The sequence below is a fragment of the Papaver somniferum genome, chromosome 6 (genome assembly GCF_003573695.1).
Source record: "Papaver somniferum cultivar HN1 chromosome 6, ASM357369v1, whole genome shotgun sequence".
Lineage (NCBI taxonomy): Eukaryota > Viridiplantae > Streptophyta > Magnoliopsida > Ranunculales > Papaveraceae > Papaver > Papaver somniferum.
Window position 1 is genome coordinate 50,210,391 of NC_039363.1, and position 20,759 is coordinate 50,231,149.

Below are 20,759 nucleotides of genomic sequence, written 5' to 3' on the forward strand. Positions count from 1 at the left end.
CCATGTCCATCCAGACCTCGCAAAAAAGCTAAGTACTCATATCTTTTGGATCTGAACTTTCGTCTAAAATGGTTTCAAACTCTCAGTAAACCCTTTTATTTAAGTTCCAAACTCTCTTGCTTTATCCATTTGGTCTTTATAAACCCATTTTATCCTTATTAATGCGTTCTTGCAAGAATTGGTATCAAAACTTTGTACTTCATGGATATTTCAGGATCAGTCTCTTAACATGGAAAGGTAAGGTAAATACCACCATCAGAGGCAGTAGCACACGATCCACGTGATCTAAGAACAATAGGCACCAGACCATTGTCAAGAAGCATCAACAAGATGATAACTGCATCAAACCTAGCTAGACTAAGCGCAAAGCATTAGCAACATCAATCACCAAAGCACAATATAAGGCATGAAGATTTTTTCTTACGGATTGTTCTTTAAACAAACCTTAGGAAAAGGGGCAAACTGTAACTGCAAACACGTGGCGCATGATAGGGACCAAAATAATATACTACACTGCAGCATCATACACTATAACCATTCCTAGACAACTTACATATTAAGTTAAGTTTAATATCGTAAATGTTTTGAACTCTTTCCTTTTAGAAGGAAATATATTATGGTTGAGAGGGGGATTTTTCCTTTTTCTTCGACTCCATCCATAACTTCTGAATTTTTTGGAGCTCCTAATTAATGGGGTCTTCCACGTACATGATAAAACTACTAACCCGTAGGCGTGGGCTGAGTATGCCGAACCACGTTAGATCTGATGTCAATACCTCGATATCTCTCATCCCATTCTTTCTTTACTTTTAATACTTCAATTTATGTTTACATTTGATCAATTGGATCTCATTTGGTTGTACAACTAGACAAAAGATTTTTAGTTGTTACAAAAACTATATCTCTACGAACAAGGCCACTTCTGAAAAGAATTTGTCCCAGAGTGAACTAATTATCTTTTTGCCCCTGTACAGGGACATACATGATATTTTCTTGGATATGGCTAGAATGTCACTAATGTGCGAGGCAGTCGAAGGCCACGACGAAGTTTTTAAACCAACCCGTAATTAGTGTGGAATTCTGATTTACAAAAAGATAATTAATAGATAAATAGAAAAATAAAAGTTAAAATGAAAAGAAAAATCAATAACCAAAAATGGTCACGGAAAAAATTTATAGTCTAGAGAAGATAATTGAATTGAAAAGGTAAGAAAATATTATTTTGTTTTTAACCGTTGGTGGTGGGAGTTAGTAAACTAGCATATGATGGCTTGCTGGGGAAAGAAAAAAAAAAGGAGACCGGAACCGAAAAAGAGAAAAGAGAGATATAAAGAAAGAAATGAAAAATGTTTCTATTAAAGTTCAACTATTTATACAAGTCATTTTCAGCCCTTCAAATTTATGTAAGTAATATAATCTAGCTTATCTTCTTTTATCTTTAATGACAAGGCTTTTTGTTGCCCGTGCACCTTTGTTGCCTGCAAGTGAAGCTAGCATATCAGGCAGGCCCGTGCCGTGACAAAATAACCTCGCTCTTTTTACCTGAAATTATTTGTTAGTTATACTGGTTCGTGCCGCATATTCATGTACACACTCTTATTAGTGTTTTTGGTGTATTGTCAATTTATTTATACTACTTATATACCCATCATTATGGTTTAGTTAATTAAGCAAACAATCTCTACCTTTCTTTTTTCCATCATTCAACTTCTCCCTTCTCACGCACTTAAGCAACTAACTCTCTTACCTAACCAGCAAATTTTCCATCACTTTTCCTTTTCCCCCTCCCTCTCCCTTTTAATTTGTTTGTTTTGGTTTTTGGGGTTTTGGACTTGCACTTAAAGAAACAGAAAGCTACAACGGATAATCATTGTAAAGATGAATGGGTACAGCAGCTAAAAGGAAAAGCTACCCCTCTCCTCCCCCCACTTCTTTTCAAATTTCAAACGGAAAACCACTTTCACCAAATTTAAATAACAAAATATCATCCTTTTCTTTATGACATGTTTTTAAGCACTCAATAGAAAAGGAAAAGATGGTATAGGTGACAAACATTATAAGGCTTCGTTAAGAAGAAGAAGAGAGGATCACGAAACGAGAAGGTAGAAAAATGACTACAGCGAGATTCATCAAGTGTGTGACGGTCGGGGACGGGGCCGTTGGAAAAACTTGTATGCTCATTTCATACACAAGTAACACGTTTCCGACGGTAGGATCCATATGTATGATGTTCAATTAGGAAAATAAGTACTCATTATAACATGTTAAGGAACCATAATATTTTCGGGTTTTTGGTATACGTATGCAGGACTATGTTCCAACCGTGTTCGACAATTTCAGTGCTAATGTCGTGGTAGATGGGAGTACTGTTAATCTTGGGTTATGGGATACTGCAGGTAAGTTCATGCATGGATTCTTGTAACTGCATAAGGTGGGATTTGAATTTACTTATAATTCCATCCAAACAATAACCTTAAGCTGCATGGAGTTTTACAACGGAATGAAATTTGTACAAAATTGAGCTTGAATTTGTTTTTTAATGAAACTGTATTTGGTGTATTAAAACAGGGCAGGAGGATTACAACAGATTAAGGCCTTTAAGTTACAGAGGAGCTGATGTGTTTCTATTGGCTTTCTCTCTTATCAGCAAAGCGAGCTATGAAAATATTGCCAAAAAGGTTGCTCATTTTTCTTCTCCTTTTTAATCTTTTAATGATGATCACCATATTTTAACACACCTCCTGTGATTGTTTTGTGAAACCCCCAGTGGATCCCTGAACTTAGGCACTATGCACCAACAGTTCCGATTGTACTAGTTGGGACTAAGCTTGGTAAGATGTCTTACTTCAATTTTGTTTAAATAAGATTCAATTTTGAATACCCAAATTCTAATCTCAAGCTTTTTGATGGCCAGATTTGAGGGAGGATAAACAGTTTCTGATTGACCATCCTGTTGCGACACCAATATCAAGTGCTCAGGTATATGCTTATCCAACAAAACCAATCAGAGTTCACGTGGTTTCTTTTATTTACTCTATACTGTGATTTTTGGATAGGGCGAGGATTTGAAGAAGGCGATCGGCGCAGCCATGTATATCGAATGTAGCTCCAAAACTCAACAGGTATGAATGTACCAGTACTTGTAAACAACAAAGCCACTGAAAACGTAGTGGTTATATCTGCAAAATTTTCAGAATGTCTTCTCAGGTTCAAATGAAATGCGGGGGATTAAAGGAACTCTTTCTTTGTTGATTTTGGTGTTTACAGAATGTGAAGACTGTATTTGATGCTGCAATCAAAGTTGTTTTACGGCCTCCTAAACAAAAGAAACGGCAAAAGAAATCAAGATCGTGTGTGTTTCTCTGAATAGAAATTGTCATAATCCTCAAGTCGATTTATATTTTTACGACACACTTACTATTTTAATGGCCCTACTAAGGTTCTTCGTCTCTCTCGATTACTCTACCTAATGATGCAAAAAAATGTACTATTACATTTGTTGGCGATTTCTACGGCGTTAGTACTTGTCATTTTTCTTTAGTTCTGGCTTTTTATGTCTCTATATACGTATTGCTATCTCCAAATGTAAAATGTACTCATTCCCTTATTCCTTCTAGACTAAAGTAACGTACTACTATAAATTTTGTTGTATTGATGTTTATATTTCATAATTGTGAGAAATGGTCTACTGTAAATTTGAGATGCTCAATCCAATGAAAATGAATGGATACAATTATGTAGGCAATGACTAAACCTTAAAATAACACCGAGCAATTGAATGAAATCAAATACACCATCAAAAGATGGTTGTGATTCAAAGTTACCAAGTTCCTTAAATTTTTCTTTCAAAGCTGAGGAGGGGTGCTGGAAGAAATGCTGAGGACAATATTCAGGTGTAAGACAAGTGTAAGTTACGTTATGTTCTAAATTTATCACGGTTTTATTCTGGGTTTCTGTTAAACAAACTAGGTCTTAGCTAACTTGAGAAGTAGCGAAAGTAGAGTCATTTCTATCAAGAAATGGCGAATCCATGGCTTCTTCGTTCTCTTTATTCCACAACCAAAAGATCTGTCTCTTCTGCTTCTCGATCATTTCAATATCCTCTCAAAACATCATTACTTCAAAGAATCCCAAATTTTAGTCGTCAGTTTTCAGCATCAGCAGCAGCATCACCAGCTTCTACAGTAGATGCACATGTAAATGTTATAAACCCTAATAATATTCGTAACGTAGCAGTGATTGCTCATGTTGATCATGGTAAAACAACTCTCATGGATAGGCTTCTTAGACAGTGCGGTGCTGATATTCCTCATGAACGGGCTCTTGATAATATTAGTCTTGAACGGGAACGTGGTATTACCATCTCTTCCAAGGTATGAATTTCTCTTTTTAATCACTAATAAGAAATTTGCTTTTTCAATTTTTCAAAAATTATGTCTTTTTGTTTCTTTTTCTGGTTATATAAAGGGTTTAGGGTTTTCAATTTTTTCGAGGAAAGATCAAAATCTTAATCTCATGAAATGTGTGCACTATTGGAAATTCTTCAGAAGGATTAAGTTTTCTGCGTTTTGATAAAGATTTAGCTCACATGTTAAAGCTATTTGTAATTGCTTCAATTCACATGTTTTTGCGTTTTTAGTGACTTTATGATGAAATAAGTAATGTTTCAAGGTGGTAAACCCCTGGATTCTGGTAGAGTACAAGGTTAAGGTAGTGGTTTAAGAACAGGTTCCTCTTGCACTTTGGTCCATCATTCGTTAATGATATTGGGTTTGATATCAGATTAGCTTAACCAGTTGGAATTTTTGTTTGATTTGAGCTTTTAGGTCTTGTAATGTCTGGAAAAGAGACTCCTTCGCGTCTGTTTGATATATCAGTTTTCCACTTTTTATGAATTTGCGGTGTTGCACACTACAGACATACCTTAGCATTATCTGGACATGCTTCTAGGAGTAAGTGGCAAATACAAATTATAATACTTATTACTTTAGATGAGATTTCACCTCACCTGTAAATAAATGTTTAAGCTTCTCAATGTGCTATGTTAAAACTTTGAAGAGAAGGAGATAAGTACTGTTCTTATGCTGGATTGGTTTCTTTAGACCAGAGATACTGATGTATCTTCTTATTTTTGCAGGTTACGTCCATTTCTTGGAAGGGAAATGAGCTCAACATGGTTGATACTCCTGGACATGCAGATTTTGGTGGTGAAGTATGTCGTTCTTTTGCATTTCTTACTTTGAATATCTCAGATCAGATTGCATTCTATTTAATGCAGGTGAGATTGATCTTCTTTTTCTTCTAAACTTGGTGCAACATTTATATCGGGGTATAGGTTGAACGGGTTGTTGGCATGGTTGAGGGAGCAATATTAGTGGTAGATGCCGGCGAAGGTCCCCTTGCACAAACAAAGTTTGTTCTTGCAAAAGCTCTAAAATACGGACTTCGTCCACTTCTCCTCCTGAACAAAGTAGATAGACCTTCAGGTACTGCTTTCTTTTGATACTATTTTACTCTTCATATTTGCATTTTGGAAAGTTGAGCTCCTCTCTCCACATGGATTATTCTTAAAGAATCCAATCAAGTTCATTGAAAAGAAGCATATGTTATCATGCATAGAAATCAATTTATTATCTTGTATTTACCCATCCTGTTCATACTTGGTTAACTGTATATTTCTTCTTTTCGTTTCAATTTGGTGGTTCTATATCTGTAGTTACTCCTTTTTCTTCTTGAAATTATGTACTAGTATGCTGTTATATCATCCACTCGTTTTTTATAATTTCTGACATTGTACATTATCATCATTCTCTGGTTTCTGTAGCCTGCTGTTTGTTTGGTAAATTAAATCCGTTTCTCTTATTTTCTTATTTCTTTTACAGTAATAAGGTACCCTTACATGCAATCCGGATATATGGAGAAACTTACTTTGAAACTGAACTAGGAATTTGAATTACATAGTTTTACCAACAAAAGTTAACAGTGCAGTTAATGCAAACATAATTGCTCAACTTCCTCATTTCAGATTTCATGTACTCTTATAATGCTTAGGTGCTCATGATTTTCGAATGTGCAGTTACGGAGGAGAGATGTGATGAAGTGGAGAGCCTAGTGTTTGATCTTTTTGCAAACCTTGGTGCTAGTGGTAATGATTGGGACTTGAAACTTTTACCAAGTTTGAGTAGATTTTTATGCTTCTTTGTTATGTGAGAGTTTTAATTGAGTCGGTTATTTTTCTATCTTTTCATTTCACAGAGGAACAACTGGATTTCCCTGTTCTCTATGCTTCCGCTAAGCATGGATGGGCTTCTTCGACATTCACCAAGGAGCCTGCTGCAGATTCAAAAAATATGTCACAATTGCTTGATGCCGTCGTGAAACATGTTCTTGCCCCAAAAGCAAACCTTGACATACCTTTCCAGATGCTGGTGGGTATTCCTATTTAGCGAGAATGTCTTGGCATTCAATTCTTCCACGATCATTTAATTGCATTTACTGTGTATGCGGTTTTCATTTTTCTCTGTGCCTGAACATATCATATCTAGTTGCTATTTACTGGATACAGCTGGTGTTTCGGTGAATACGAAACAAAGATTGTAGATAGTGTTAACTAGGTTCTCTAACTGAGCAGTTTAATAAAATAGCCTTGCCTTCATCTTAGGATTATCCCAAACTTTGCTTGCGTTCCCAGGAATCTAGAGATTCTAAACTACAAACGGGGGGAGAGTGGTTGGGCCCTGTTTTTATATTTTGTATGTGATAATATTCAATTTAACGTGACTTCCGAATATTATATATTCTCATTATGAGCAGTGATTGCAGTACCCATTTGTATCTACATTTCACTGGTCATAATTCCTACACATTTAATTTAGTCGATGCCTTTTCTTTAACTGGCATGGATATTCGTTTTTTGCCTGCATCTGTTTAGAGACATTGATTTCCATTGATGAGGTATTCTTTTGGGTGTTTGCTCTGGTTTCCTTGTTCATTATCCACATAGCTTGAGTATTTTTAGTTGCATCTTGTTCATCCACCCAAAGCCTAATACCCAAACAGTAAGAATGCACTTCTGTTACTGTTTCTTCTCATCTGCATTAGCGGATTTTCTACCATCCTTCTGTATTCACCTTGTTATTCCTTTAGAGAGACAATCAACATAGAATAAAATTTCCAGCAGTAGTTAAAATGACCGCCTGTTCATTGTAGGTTTCCATGATGGAGAAAGACGATTATCTTGGCCGAATATTGACTGGGCGTGTCACCTCAGGAGTCCTTCATGTCGGAGATAGAGTACATGGGCTTCGTATCACAGACTCCGGAGTTGAGAAATTTGAGGAAGGAAAGGTTTGTCATTGTTATACATAGCTAGTTCATGGTGGTCTTAAATACTCCTTTATCCGACCTTTGAATATTTTTCTTTAAAGACAACCTTTCTCGCTGACGCTTATCTAAAGGAACTAAATTATTAGGTAACAAAACTTATGAAGAAGAAAGGAACAGCCATGGTTTTGGTTGATGGTGCAGGGGCAGGTGACATAGTATCTATGACTGGGTTGGCAACTCCATCAATCGGCCACACAGTGGCAAGTGTGGAGGTTCGTTTTAAGCATGCTCACAACCTTTTTCTTACTCTCCCTTTACTTGTTTTCACACTTTTTGCTGGTATGCTTCTTCGAGCTTTCATATTATGAATATTGTTCTACCATGTTGTTATCATTTGGTTTTGTGGAGAATTCTTTTCAAATCACCACCCCACCCCCCACCCTCTTTTTCTTTTGATGAATTGTCGTTCCTCCCATTAGCTCTTCAAACGTCGTCCATGATGTATACATATCCTGAAGAGGTGTATTGCCTGCTTTTTGATTATAGATTTTTTGTTTTTAGTATACTGTCGACACAATGTTTTAGTGTTGGAGTTATCATTGCCATCTGGTTTCTTTCTAACACGTCTCATGAACAAACTCCAGGTTATGACTGCTCTACCTACTGTGGAGTTGGATCCCCCAACAATTTCCATGACTTTTGGAGTCAATGACTCACCTTTGGCAGGTCGTGATGGCACCCATGTAAGAAGAAACCCCTTCACTTTCCTTTGTTTTTATGTTATAGATAGATTCTAAATTATTTTTGTTAATCTCTCATTTTTTGGTTACGTCCTCTGTACATTCATATATTCTTAGGTTTAGATCTTAATGTCCCGAACCTCATTTTATAGCCAGCATGAGCCAAATAAACTCCCAGGTTCTATGGTTTCTTACGTTCACAAAAACGAATGCATACATAGCCTACTGTCTCCCATGTTTAGTTCCTACAATATTGTTCACCAATGGTTCCTACCTTCTTGATACCCTATTTTAGGGTCTTACCTCATGTGCTTTGGCATTTGGCATTTGTATATAGGTTTATCTGACAATAACAACTTTCAATTCTAAATGTCTTGCATTATATGGTTTCATGTATTATTTCCTAATACCTATAAATTTACAGTTAACTGGAGGAAAAATTGGTGACCGTCTCATGGCAGAAGCAGAGACAAACCTTGCCATCAATGTTCTTCCAGCATTGGGAGAGTCATATGAAGTGCAAGGAAGGGGTGAACTTCAACTAGGTCTCTTTCTCATTCCTTCGACCTTGTAGTTAGTCCCAGCATCTCCAGCTTTTCTAGAGGCCGCCCTTTAGCTACTCGCACTTAAAATCTATAAACTACTTCATTTCTTTCCAAAGCTTAGATTCTTCCTAACCATACTAACAATATAATTTTTAAACATAGGTATATTAATTGAGAATATGAGGCGAGAAGGTTTTGAGCTCTCTGTTTCACCGCCTAAAGTTATGTGAGTTCTATAACATAGTGTTGGTAACATTTTTTTTAATCTTTTTATTGTTTATAACATGTTTGTCAACGGATGTAAATGCTGTATAAACTGTTAACATTTTCCAGGGCGGTTGGTATAGCTTTTGTACAGGGTGGACTTTCATTTGCATGTTCATTATTTAGTAGATTCTGTGGGTCCTAATTTTGGCTTTTGTTCTTTGAAATTAGGTATAAAACTGAGAATGGTCAGAGGCTTGAGCCACTAGAAGAAGTCACAATTGAGGTATGGGCATCCAGTTGACTTATATTTTTTCTTCCTTAACATGCATGCAGATCTCTGAATCAACATGTATATTCAGATAAATGAAGAACATGTTGGTCTTGTAATGGAAGCTTTATCACATAGACGTGCTGAGGTTCTTGACATGGGTCCAGTTCCAGGACATGTTGGCAGGACTAGAATGTCGTTGACATGTCCATCAAGGTTTGTGACTTGTTATATATGTTCTGTCTCCTTTGACTTATACCTTATTTTGCGCTTTCCCATTCTATGTAAGTACGTTATATCGGTTCATTTCATGGGGAGTAAATGCAGTCATGAAAAGATATGCACATGGAAAACACATGTTTATTGTGGACAAGCATCTTCTGTCTTCAAATGAGATTGCAAACTCTTTTAATTCACAAGGAAAACTTTCAGTTCTTGTCTAATGAAGCAAAGCTGCAAAGAAATTGTACTTTAATGCATAATGGTACAATAATGTCGTATATATATTACCAGATGGAGCAGAAGTATTGGCATCAATGGTGATGTAATCACTTCATTTATTTTTTGAGGTAATCAAATTTTCTTTCCTATATACTCGCAGGGGCCTGGTTGGCTATAGGAGTGTGTTCAGTAGTGATACACGAGGCACTGGATTTATGCATCGAGCTTTTCTTGGTATGCTTGATTCGTTAAACTATTCTGTGTACCTTAGTTGGGTGAATATTCACATATGCCTGATTTATTTTCAACAGACACATTGTTTTGGTCTTTAATGAATTACCAATTGTTGTCTTAATGTTTTCTCAGCATATGAGAAGTACCGTGGTGCATTGGGAAACGTCAGGAAAGGAGTATTGGTATGCTGCTCCTTTCTTTTTGGTCTTTCTTGTAATCTTTCAAATGTGCCGGATTAAATTAATATTCAATAATCTGCTGTGAGCCGAAGTTTGAAATTAGAAACACTGAATGGAGATTGTTCCAACTAATATGCGAAGTATTTTGCTTTGATTGGTTATCCTTGAAGCTCTATAGGAAGTTGCGCTCTTGCATTTCCCCCCACTGCATCATACATGGCTAGGCTGTGCTCTTGCACTTTTCCTCCCATTGCATCATACATGGCTAACCTTCATGTGCTGTGTCTTACAGGTGTCAATGGGGTATGGACCCGTCACAGCACATGCACTCATGAGTTTGGAAGCTCGTGGAACTCTATTTGTAAACCCTGGCATGGATGCGTATGATGGCATGATTGTTGGAGAACACTCACGAGACACGGATCTTGATGTAAGTACCTATAATTCTATATATAGGTTATTTTTTATGAGTGAAAAAATAAAAAAGAGAAGCAATACTTTACTAACCATAGAGGTGATTGCCGTGCAAAAGGTCAATCCTGTTCGAGCGAAAGAATTAAATAACATTCGCTCTGCTGGGAAGGATGAGAATGTGAAGTTGTCTCCACCTCGTCTGGTACGTTTTCTTTAAACAAAAGACCTGCGTTTTTTTGTTTATCAAGCCTGTCACTTTAGCCTCTATATGTATTATTCCCTGAAACAACTACTTTGCGTGCCATTACAATTCATCAGTCAATGACTGTATCTGTATTAAAACTGAGAACCTTGATTGCAGATGACACTTGAAGAAGCAATTGGTTATGTTGCGGCTGATGAGCTCATTGAGGTTAGTTTTCTTCTTTAATATTTGAATTTTTGGATGTTAAATTTTATCATAAAATTCCAATGTAAAATTGTAAAGCATGCATCTAATGTGATTTGTGGCGGTCCACAGGTGACACCCAAAGCAATTAGATTGAGGAAGAGATACTTGGATGCGAACAAACGTAAAATAATGAGGAATAGGACCAAAGAGTTTTGATCGAGACTGCAGTTGATGCTGAATCCATCATTATGTTTTGGTTAGTATATGCCTTTATAACCTCTTTGTGCCAATTTCATATTTATTCCCACTTCAGTTGGCTATTGGTTATAGTTGTAACATTGTATACAAAAAGTTTTGACATTTTTTACTGTCAAACACATAAAATTAGAAAAGCACAAAATTGTGTTGTATTAGAAGAGTACAACAATGACATGATTTTGATGTTTTATAGAAGAATTAAACACAATAAAACAGGAGAGTTATTCTTGCTTGATTATATAATCTACACATAGATCTTTTTATTGAAAGGAGACATTATGCTTAGTACAATTTTGGGTTCTTAGAATTTAGATGGAAAAAAGAAAAGAAACCTCTATGTGGCACTGGTCTGACTGAATATGTCTTATGGGAGACGATAAAAACTGAAAATTGCATTGAGATATCAATGGATGCATGTTTATGTCACCTAGTTGCTACAACTAAGTTCTGACCTGTTTGAACATTCAAAGAACTATGATTTTAGGCATACCAAAATCTTTCAAGGCATACAAAATAGTTTTCTCATCCTAGGTGACCTTATAAGGGGTGTCTATTGGGTAGTTCAATTACCTATATACTCTAGAACTTAAAATCAAAAAATAAACTATCCTAAACATCTCTTCTTCTTCCTCTGGCTAAACCTCTTTCCTTTTCTCTCAGATTTTTTTTTGCATCACTGTAATTAATTATCGATTCGTGAAAATTCGATCGTCGGTTAAATTGAACTATATAATGGACCGTACAAAGAAAAAAGCAAACGTCAGGTGTTCTAAATCCTCTTCCAATCCATGAATTAAAGAAGAAGAACCAATTGAAGATGAAGGTGTAAAAACTATAATTGAACCGGAAATTGAATCGGAAATTCAACCATTTGAAGCTCCAAATACTAAAATGAGGATAATAAGGTATTTCCTACAAACCCTGTCTTTTATTTGTTGTTTTTCATGGATTGAATGGGTTAAATTGCTAAAAACTTAGGGTTTTTGACGGTTACAGTAGCGGTTTCGGCTGATAATTGAGTTGAGTTTTGAGCCGAACTGTTCTTGAAATTTCTCCCTGAAAGTGTATATGAACAGTTCGGCTAAACCGTAAATGTCAATTTTTAGCCGAATCCCAAAATGTGTATTGAATACGTCCCTGAACAGTGCCAGGTTCGGCTAATACCTTGCAAACCTTCCCGGCCGAACCTGAGAAGTGAAATTTACCCCAGGTGGTTGTCAGGTTCGGCTGACTCGATTAGATCACTTTCAAGCCGAACCTCTCTCTGTAAACACTTCGAAAATATTGATTTGCAGGCTCTAGGTTCGGCTAGCTCGTGTTGTTGAGTTATCAGCCGAACCTTCTCTTTGCACACTCAAGTTTTTCGATCTTGTTTTGTCCATAAATTTTTCGTCTGATGTCGGAATGACCTCATTCTTTTTGCGTTGTGTTTGTCTTTTCATTCTCTTGAAGTTGAAGATAAGATCTAATTCATTTTAATGAGTTTAATATGGACCTTGGTATTCTCCATCATTAGACTTCACTTTCTTAACATTTTTAGTAATTTCCACTTTTTTTGTTTGGTTCATCCTATAAAAAGGCTGATCCTTGGTATCCTCGTGAATTATGTCTACTGGATCAGGTTGATTTTCCATGGGTCCAAGCACGATCTACAAAGAATATCACAAGGTTAAACACTAGAAAGGGAATATAATAACAAGGTTCGGCGCATTCGATAATCACATTATGTGCCGAACTATAAACATTTACAGGTTTCGGCTTATACGATATCCTCAATATGTGTCGAACCACGAACAGTATTTTAACCCAAAAATTAAAAAATTCATGTTCGACTCAGACGATAATCATATTATGTGCCGAACCTTGAACATAAGAGGTTTCGGCTGATACGATATTCTCCATATGTGCCGAACTAGTAACAATATTTCAACCCAGAAATTAAAAAATTATGTTCGGCACGTACAATTTTGGATATATAAGCCGAATTAGTAATGATTCTATTCCGGGCTATTCAGGATGTTGTTCGGCTTACTATGAAACTTTCATATAAGCCGAACTAGTGTCTAGCAAAAGGGTTGGAATTGGAAATTATAGGTTCGACGCATGCAGTAAACAGATTCAGTAAGCCGAACCGTTCATCAATTGGTAGATTCGGCTCATAGATGTGAGCCGAACCTCAACTTGTTTCGCCGAACCATGATTCAAAAAACCTAAATTTGATAATTGAGAGCTATAGAAGTGAGATTAAGTATAGGATATAAGTGTACCTGTGTATTAGAAGCATTGGGTTCCTCATCAATGTCTTCATCATCAGGATTTGGCTCATAAAAATCATCATCTTGAGTTTGTGTTTGAGCTTGAGTTTGAGTGGGTGTAAAATCATTCTCATAATCTAAGAAATCAGCCATTTCTGGATCATTGTTGTAGTTGATATGTATTTTTCTAGGTTTTTTAGATGAATGATGACCCTCCTCATCCTCCATTGAATCAAGAATTATAATTTTCTCACTTTCTCCTTCTCCTTCTCTTTCTCTCCTTCTTAACCAAACCAAAACTTTGAATTTTTTTCCTCAAATTTTTCATCTAAACAACTCTTATAATTCTGAAAATTATTTTAATCACTAAACAAAATATTTAATCACTAATCAAGATTATTAACACTAATACGTAAAGGGCAGATTTGCCATTAAAAAATTTTGAGTTAAGGGGTTATCTGATTTTGCTATTTCACAACCGTTTTTGTCTTCATTCAGTATGCCTTGGAAGATTTTGGTATGCCCAAAATCATAGTTCCATTCAAAGGTTGTGAACACAAATAGTTTGCTTCCACAACCAATTGATTGAAATAACAAAACAGTAAACAAATTGAATGAAAACAAGAATCATAAGCAAAATATAAGGTGCAATCAGAGTAAGAAGACATCAACTCAAGTGATTTACGTGGTTCGGCATTGCCTACATCCACGGGGTAATGATAGGGTGAGTTTTATTAAGTATTGATTTCATTACAAAGGTGATGAAGCTGCATCAGAGATGGAGTTTTCTGAGAAAAGTAGTCAAGGAAGGAGGCTGGTCCGATCCCCTTTTTTACCCTAATAACGTTTTTTTATATAGGGTGAGTGGTTACGAGTATTTTACTAAACTATCCTTAGCTTAGTTTCTAAGCAGACTCATAACTGATTCCGCGTGCGCGGTTGTATCATTGTGTCCGGCTTCGGCTCGTAATCTCCGTCCATGTGTCAAGTTACATTTTGGTGTATACAATTTGCCCCTTTTCTTGAGGGTTGTTGGTGAACAATCCTTGAGAACAATCACTTCCACCTTGTTTGTCATTGCATCGCTTGTTGTTTCCTTCAAATGCCCCATGTCGAGAAGTTTTTGCGCATTCTCTTTAACTATTGTATTCATTACTCGGATTGCATCCCCTACGTAATTCGTATGGCCCCTGGAACCTGCAGAGATCAACGTCGTCGCTGACTTTGCACCTTCGTCGACTTTGCACCTTCGTCACAAGGTTGCACCTTCGTGACATAGCTTTGCATCATCGTCGGCCATGCATCTTCGCGACATGGCTTTGCATCGTCGTCGGCCATGCCCCTTCGTGACATGGCTTCCCATCGTCGTCGGCCATGCCCCTTCGCGACATGGCTATGCATCGTCGTCGGCCATGCCCCTTCGCGATATGTGATTGCTTAGGGTCATCACATTCCCTTCCTTATTGATATGTGATTTTCATACTTGGATTGTCAGAATACACTAGTATCTCCTTTCCTTTATAATAAGACCACTTCAGCCATGTAGCGTTATTGACACCAAGTTTTGAGTATCCCAGCATCAGCAGCAAACATCATTTTCGTGCTTTGGACCATCTTCGTGACATCAACTTGTATATAGCTTTGGGTAGGAAGCATCGTCACCATGAGCTTTTCCGCTACACTTCAGCCTTGTTTTATGATCCGCAAGAGGTTCGTTGCTACCCCAGCTTCACTGCATATGTCATCATTGTAGATTTGCTCCCCTGTACGCACACATGTGCAACATTCACTTGAACTGTTATCGTCATTACTTGAACTGCAGTCTCTATGTAATTCTCATGGCCCGTGGGACCTGCATAAAAGTGGAAAAATAAGGGACTGGATTAGCCTCCGTCGCAGGGATTAGCACCGTCGTCGTCTTTACACCTTCGTAACTAGGCTTTGCATCTTTGTCACGAGGCTTTGCATCATCGTCGGTATCACTTTGTTCGTCGAAATGGAGCTATGATCGGGTTTACTTGCATCATTATCATCTCTTTTGTACTTGGGACTTTGTGCCGTCGGCATCAGAATTGTGTCATGTTGGTCCTTTGTACTTTGTAAGTATTGGTTGATAGTCCTACTTGAGCATCGTATCTGGATCGAAGCTTTATCTTCGTATCTCCTTTGTTGTGATGCTGGTGCAGTCTCTAACCTTGAACTGGTCCGCATCTGCTCTCCTCTGTTGTACTGTCCGTGCAATTCCAATGGGTAGGCAGCAAAACATAGCGTTAGGTAGCACTAATACAGGTTCGTCTCAATCAGCATAAGTGGATCTTTATCCATCATGTTCCGAAGATGAGACGCAGCATAAGTGGATCTTCATCCACCGTATGTATTTATTTACTCCATATGCTACAGCTTTGGGTGCATCTCTACCACAGCGGGTAAGCCTATCGCATTGGTTCGTCGCGGTAGCAATTGGCAGGTGTGCAACGATGCCCCCTTGTCGTAGTATGACAGTTTGTAGTAGCGGCAGCAACAATTTGTATCTCACAACGTCTGCGGATTTTACATTACATTACCATTGCTTTATCTACATAGCAGCTTCGGCATCGGTCATGCGACATCTCTTCCGTTGGTGCGTACCAGCAACTATCCGTAGATTCTTGGTTTTGTTTACATCCAGCTCTATCGGTTTGCTTGCCTTCATCCTTACGCGCCCACAATCTACTTATGTTCGTCTTCATGCTCATGTGGTTCTTTGCTTGAGCTAAGGATCATATGTGGACCTTGTCGGGTTACTTGAATTCGTTGACTTGTTGTGTAGTTTTAGCTGGCACAAAAATGTAAGTGCACGATATTTCATGTACTATAATCAATAAGGTAAATTCATGGTATAAGTAATAACATCAGTGAATAAATGTCAACTTCTTTATGCAGTAGTAAACTTATTAAGAAATTTGTATGGCTGCTCGTGTCCCAGCCTTGTGGGGAATCGTAAATCCATTGTCGCTGAGGTAAGATGAGTGTTTGAACCTGTCACCCCGTTGGCCAATCTCGGGCCAGGAGATTACTGAACGGTGGGGGTTGAAAATCTCCCGGAGACGTGGTGTAAAACTGAAAATGTTTTGCAAACACCCGTTCCGCTGAGCTGCCAAAGGCATGTCATGTTGGGCATCTCTTTCTTATGGAAGCCTTCCCCCTGGTCGTACACTCATAGACGCTTATGGGGGAGTCCGGAGAGATTGCGTGTGAACGCTTTACCCAGTATGAAGATATGAGACCGGTGGTGCTTGCCCCGGTTCTCCATTATATGCATTAGTATCCAAAAACGTATCCAATTTATGGGAATGTATGCATTATTCAGAATTGAAATGTATCAAATGCATATAACAATGTATGCTAATATAAACAAGATGCAAGGAGTCTGAATATTTGCAAACTCTTTTGTTGGGTGTGATGTATGCCCCGTTTTGGTTTTGGAAGCTGGTTGCCGAAGCTTGTGAAAGCAAAAGTAATCGCCCCGCTGCTGTCAATGGTTGCAAGGCTTATGTTATATGTGTACCCCTTGTGATTGGGACAATAGTTGTCTTCGCGCCGCTGGGGTGTGTGGATATGTATTTCTATATACAAATTTGGCATTGTTGGGCTTGAATTGCATCCTTTAATTATTCCGGAATTGAGCCTTGTAATGGTCAGTGGTGGTGCGCCTTCAGCTGCGTCCCCTAGTTGAGCAGATGCTAGCTACTTTGCTAACTGCTGCAAATTGAACAAACTCACACACTGTTGATGGCGTTGATGAACTTTTCTCGTCCTTGTTGTGCCTTTTCATCCTTGCTTCGGCTTGGGTGTGATGAGTCTACATCTTATAAATCAAGTACCTACACAGATAAAAACCGAAAAGAACGTGGGAGTTTACACTGCATCCGTGGTTACTTCATCTTCTCCTACATATGATATTTGGGCATGTGAGGTCTCCCGGGGTTGATCACACATTTTTCTGAAGAGCAGGTGCAGTCCTTTTTGAACTGTAGAGCTTAGGCGTTTGCATAAGCTCTTCAGTCGTGCTAGGGAACTTTCAAAAGTCACCGACTTTCAGAAGTCATCGTCTTCTGAGCCATCGTCTTGGTACGTTGGACCATGGTCGTTATTACTTTCGTCATCATCTTCGGATCGAAAGTACTTTATACGTTGGGTAGCTGCGGGTTCACAGGTGTACTCGCCACCCGCGTTACTAAAGAGGATTTGTGTAACTCTTTTGATGAAGTTAGCATTAGCTTGTACATCGTGGCAGCATGTTCTTCTCAGCTTGTTCAGGGTGGAAACATCCTGGCAAGCTGAGCAAAGTATCAAAGGATACTTGGAGTCTGTGTAGCATCGTTCCTTGACCTTTAGTCTGAACTATGGTCCGAGCAAGTCCATCTGTATAAGAGGTAACTGGAAGTAGGGGGGACACTTTCCCGTAAGAAGAAATAAGGGATATCGGTCCTTGGAGAAGTACTTTTTAGTACTTCTTAGGTCCTTGGTATGCCTTCATGAAGAGTTGTTCTGATGGTTTGAGTTGCTACCACAAACTAAGCTTTGGCGTTTCGTCAAAATCTGTGCTACGAGCTGAAGGCTGGAGCTTTATCTTGCTAAGGTTCTCCCACAAAATTCTCAAATCATGTAAACTACGACAGTCTGAGGAAGTATATATAGTACGACAAAGTATATATATACTGTCATGAATGTCGTACTTTGCGTATGAATGGAAGTATAAGAATCATTCTTATAAAGAATGAAGCATCAGCTCTCATATCATACTAAGCATTGATGCTTAATGTAAGGCAAGTCCATCGTACTGATACAAAGCTTTCGTCATTAGCTTCGTAATTTTGAAGGTTTTGTCATCAGCTTCGTATTTTGAAGCTTCGTCCTTAGCTTCGTGTTTTGAAGCTTCGTTAATTATGATGACGCGTTTTGAAGCTTCGTGTTTTGAAGCTTCGTGTTTTGAAGCTTCGTCCTTAGCTTCGTGTTTTGAAGCTTCGTCCTTAGCTTCGTGTTTTAAGCTTCGTGTTTTGAAGCTTCGTCCTTAGCTTCGTGTTTTGAAGCTTCTTCCTTAGCTTCGTGTTTTGAAGCTTAGCTTCGTCCTTAGCTTCGTGTTTTGAAGCTTCGTGTTTTGAAGCTTCGTTAATTATGATGACGCGTTTTGAAGCTTCGTGTTCCTTAGCTTCGTGTTTTGAAGCTTCGTCCTTTAGGGTGTTGTTGGTGTTGCTTTACACGCAGACAGATGCTCCCTTCGTCTAGGTGAGTATCTATGGCCGCCGGAAGAGATGTGTCTGGTTATTCAGAACTTTTTGTAATCTGCACGTCCTTCTGAACTTTGTGAAGATTGTGTCATTATTGAGCAGCTGGCTCTACAGAAACCTTGCATTATCGGAATGGAGGATTGGAGCCATTGGATTTGAGCCATCATCGTCATTATTGGATTCGAACTACACGAGGCGGACTGTGCTTCGGGTTGTTTTTGTGGGCGTGGTGCTTTCCTGGTCATCAGTTCATCTTCATGAACTGACTTGCTCCGTAGCTTTACTGTATATACACAACATTGCTTCTTTTCATCCTTTGTGAAGACTGTGTCCGCATTTGATTATTCTTACATCTCAGCAACAACACTAGGCAGCGGCTTCAGGTCGTTTTTATCTTGAATTGCAACATTTAGCTTGGTGTCTTGTTGCTCTGGAAGGTACTCAATCCAGCCGTATCATCTACTTGCCTAAGAATGGAGAAAAAATAAGTTGATTTTGAGTTGGAATTGTGACTTCTCTTGAGTGGTTCTTCACTATCATAGCTTGGTGATCTTCAGCTTTGCGTCGATGAACTTTGGATATTGTAACAAGACTCTAGCTCTTCGTTTTCACAGATCATTGTCGTCGGACCATGGATCTTCGTTTGGTGTTGCACCGGTTTTGATCGTTAGTAACAAAAGTTCACACCACCATCATTGGATTTGTTCTTCGGATTTTGTATCATCGTTCCCAGAATTTGCATAGCGGCTGTACTGCAACATTGGGTCGGACAGAAGCTAGCTGGGAAATCGGAGCTGAGCTAAGCTGCATGCGCTTTGTAATCGCCATATGAAGACTTCGAATGACTCCACAAACTGAACTTTAGATTCTAGGATATCTTGTGCATTCCAATATAGGGTTTGAACAGCATGGCATGACAGTAACTTTCGAAGATTACTTGAACTGCAACTTCTTTTAGTCGTACTCCACCGTTCTTTTAGCTTGGCGATCTATCTTGCTTGGAAGCTACAGCATTGGATTAGGGGATCGTAGCTATTGTCCGAGTAAGGGACCGAAGCTGCGTCATCGGGGTTATCAACGTCATCAGATTTGTTCTATAGATACTTCTGTCTTTGAACTTGCTTGCACCATCGGGTGGCCTTTGGTTGGCAACTAATCCTCTGTGTGTCAGGACCCTGCACTTGGATCGCCAGCGGGATGTTGGTTGATGTGAGAAGCTTGTATGTCAGGTGACTTGTACGTCTTCATTGTACTACCTTTTGGATGTAATGATACTCCTCCTCAGAGATTATGTACCTACATAAAATCACAATTGAAACAAAGGGTCTTTTTGCTTGGCTTGATCGTCCCAGGACTTTGCTTCATCGGCACCAGCCCTTGCCTCTTTGTCTTCGGTATTTGCATCATCGTCATCAGCATCGTCGGTTTGCTCACACCTTTGTCATTAGTGACGTCATCCAGCTTTGGTCCATCATCTTCGTATTTTGGCTCTTCATTTTCGGCCTTGGATCATCGTGGTGAGGCTTTGTCTCTTCGTCATTGGAATTGAGACATCACTGCAAGACTCGCATCTTCGGCATCAGTCTTTGTTTCATCATTATAGTTTGCGCCAACATCGTCGTCGGACTTTAGCTGTGCTAGGCTTGGGTTACGTAGAGGGACTAATATGTGCACGGACCAAGCTTTGAATGTCTTCGTCATCCACAACCGACTTTGGACCATCGCTGCAAGACCTTGTACCACCTTCGTCGTTTGACTTTGTATCGAGTGGATGATCGGGATTGCATATTCAGACCAAGCCTGCGTTGTCAGACTAGGACTACATCTTCAGACCAAAACTGGGCTTCGTTTTCGCAAGACTCTGCACCATCGTCATCGTTGGCCTCCAACTTTGGTTCATCTGCGCATAACCTTGTCTCATCGGCTGACTTTGATTTGTCTGCATGAGGATTTATATCATCGGTCTTCTTGCATTTTTTGTCATCCTGGTTGGCCTTGGCTTCTTCATCTAGCTTTGCAGTCTCGTCTTGTTTGTAGAAGCATCATCGGCGGTTAGCATGTACGAAGCATCTATATCATCGGCGCCGCAGGCTTCGGATAATTGCAAGTTGCTCGTACGTCGAGTCATACTTGGTTCATATTACAACATTTCTGCACGTCGGCTTTTACAGCTCCAAATTTGCAGCAGCAGTGACGATGTCTTGGCTTCATGGTGGCTTAGCTATATCTTT

At 38.7% G+C, this 20,759-nt stretch overlaps 2 protein-coding genes across 2 annotated transcripts; both read left to right on the forward strand.

Moving 5' to 3' along the window:
* Positions 1-1,847: 1,847 nt before the first annotated feature.
* LOC113287520 (rac-like GTP-binding protein RAC2) lies at positions 1,848-3,745 on the forward strand. The gene is made up of 7 exons (XM_026536298.1): positions 1,848-2,209; positions 2,309-2,396; positions 2,569-2,678; positions 2,768-2,831; positions 2,915-2,979; positions 3,057-3,122; positions 3,268-3,745. The coding sequence occupies exons 1-7, from the start codon at positions 2,111-2,113 to the stop codon at positions 3,364-3,366; spliced, it is 591 nt and encodes a 196-aa protein (XP_026392083.1). The 5' UTR covers positions 1,848-2,110; the 3' UTR covers positions 3,367-3,745.
* A 210-nt stretch (positions 3,746-3,955) lies between these two features.
* LOC113287521 (GTP-binding protein TypA/BipA homolog) lies at positions 3,956-11,250 on the forward strand. The gene is made up of 18 exons (XM_026536299.1): positions 3,956-4,373; positions 5,138-5,212; positions 5,336-5,486; positions 6,077-6,145; positions 6,256-6,428; positions 7,210-7,347; positions 7,473-7,598; positions 7,971-8,069; positions 8,491-8,611; positions 8,774-8,837; positions 9,047-9,101; positions 9,178-9,302; positions 9,688-9,761; positions 9,894-9,943; positions 10,233-10,370; positions 10,473-10,556; positions 10,716-10,766; positions 10,875-11,250. The coding sequence occupies exons 1-18, from the start codon at positions 4,020-4,022 to the stop codon at positions 10,959-10,961; spliced, it is 2,034 nt and encodes a 677-aa protein (XP_026392084.1). The 5' UTR covers positions 3,956-4,019; the 3' UTR covers positions 10,962-11,250.
* The last annotated feature ends 9,509 nt before the right edge of the window (positions 11,251-20,759 follow it).

What these genes read in the sequence shown, in the direction of transcription:
- LOC113287520 (XM_026536298.1), top strand. Translation starts at nt 2,111, where the DNA reads ATGACTACAGCGAGATTCATCAAGTGTGTGACGGTCGGGGACGGGGCC. An exon ending in CAAGTAACACGTTTCCGACG is followed by an intron (nt 2,210 to 2,308) that starts GTAGGATCCATA and finishes ATACGTATGCAG; the next exon opens with GACTATGTTCCAACCGTGTT. An exon ending in CACCAATATCAAGTGCTCAG is followed by an intron (nt 2,980 to 3,056) that starts GTATATGCTTAT and finishes ATTTTTGGATAG; the next exon opens with GGCGAGGATTTGAAGAAGGC.
- LOC113287521 (XM_026536299.1), top strand. Translation starts at nt 4,020, where the DNA reads ATGGCGAATCCATGGCTTCTTCGTTCTCTTTATTCCACAACCAAAAGA. An exon ending in CAGGTCGTGATGGCACCCAT is followed by an intron (nt 8,070 to 8,490) that starts GTAAGAAGAAAC and finishes ATAAATTTACAG; the next exon opens with TTAACTGGAGGAAAAATTGG. An exon ending in AGTTGTCTCCACCTCGTCTG is followed by an intron (nt 10,557 to 10,715) that starts GTACGTTTTCTT and finishes CCTTGATTGCAG; the next exon opens with ATGACACTTGAAGAAGCAAT.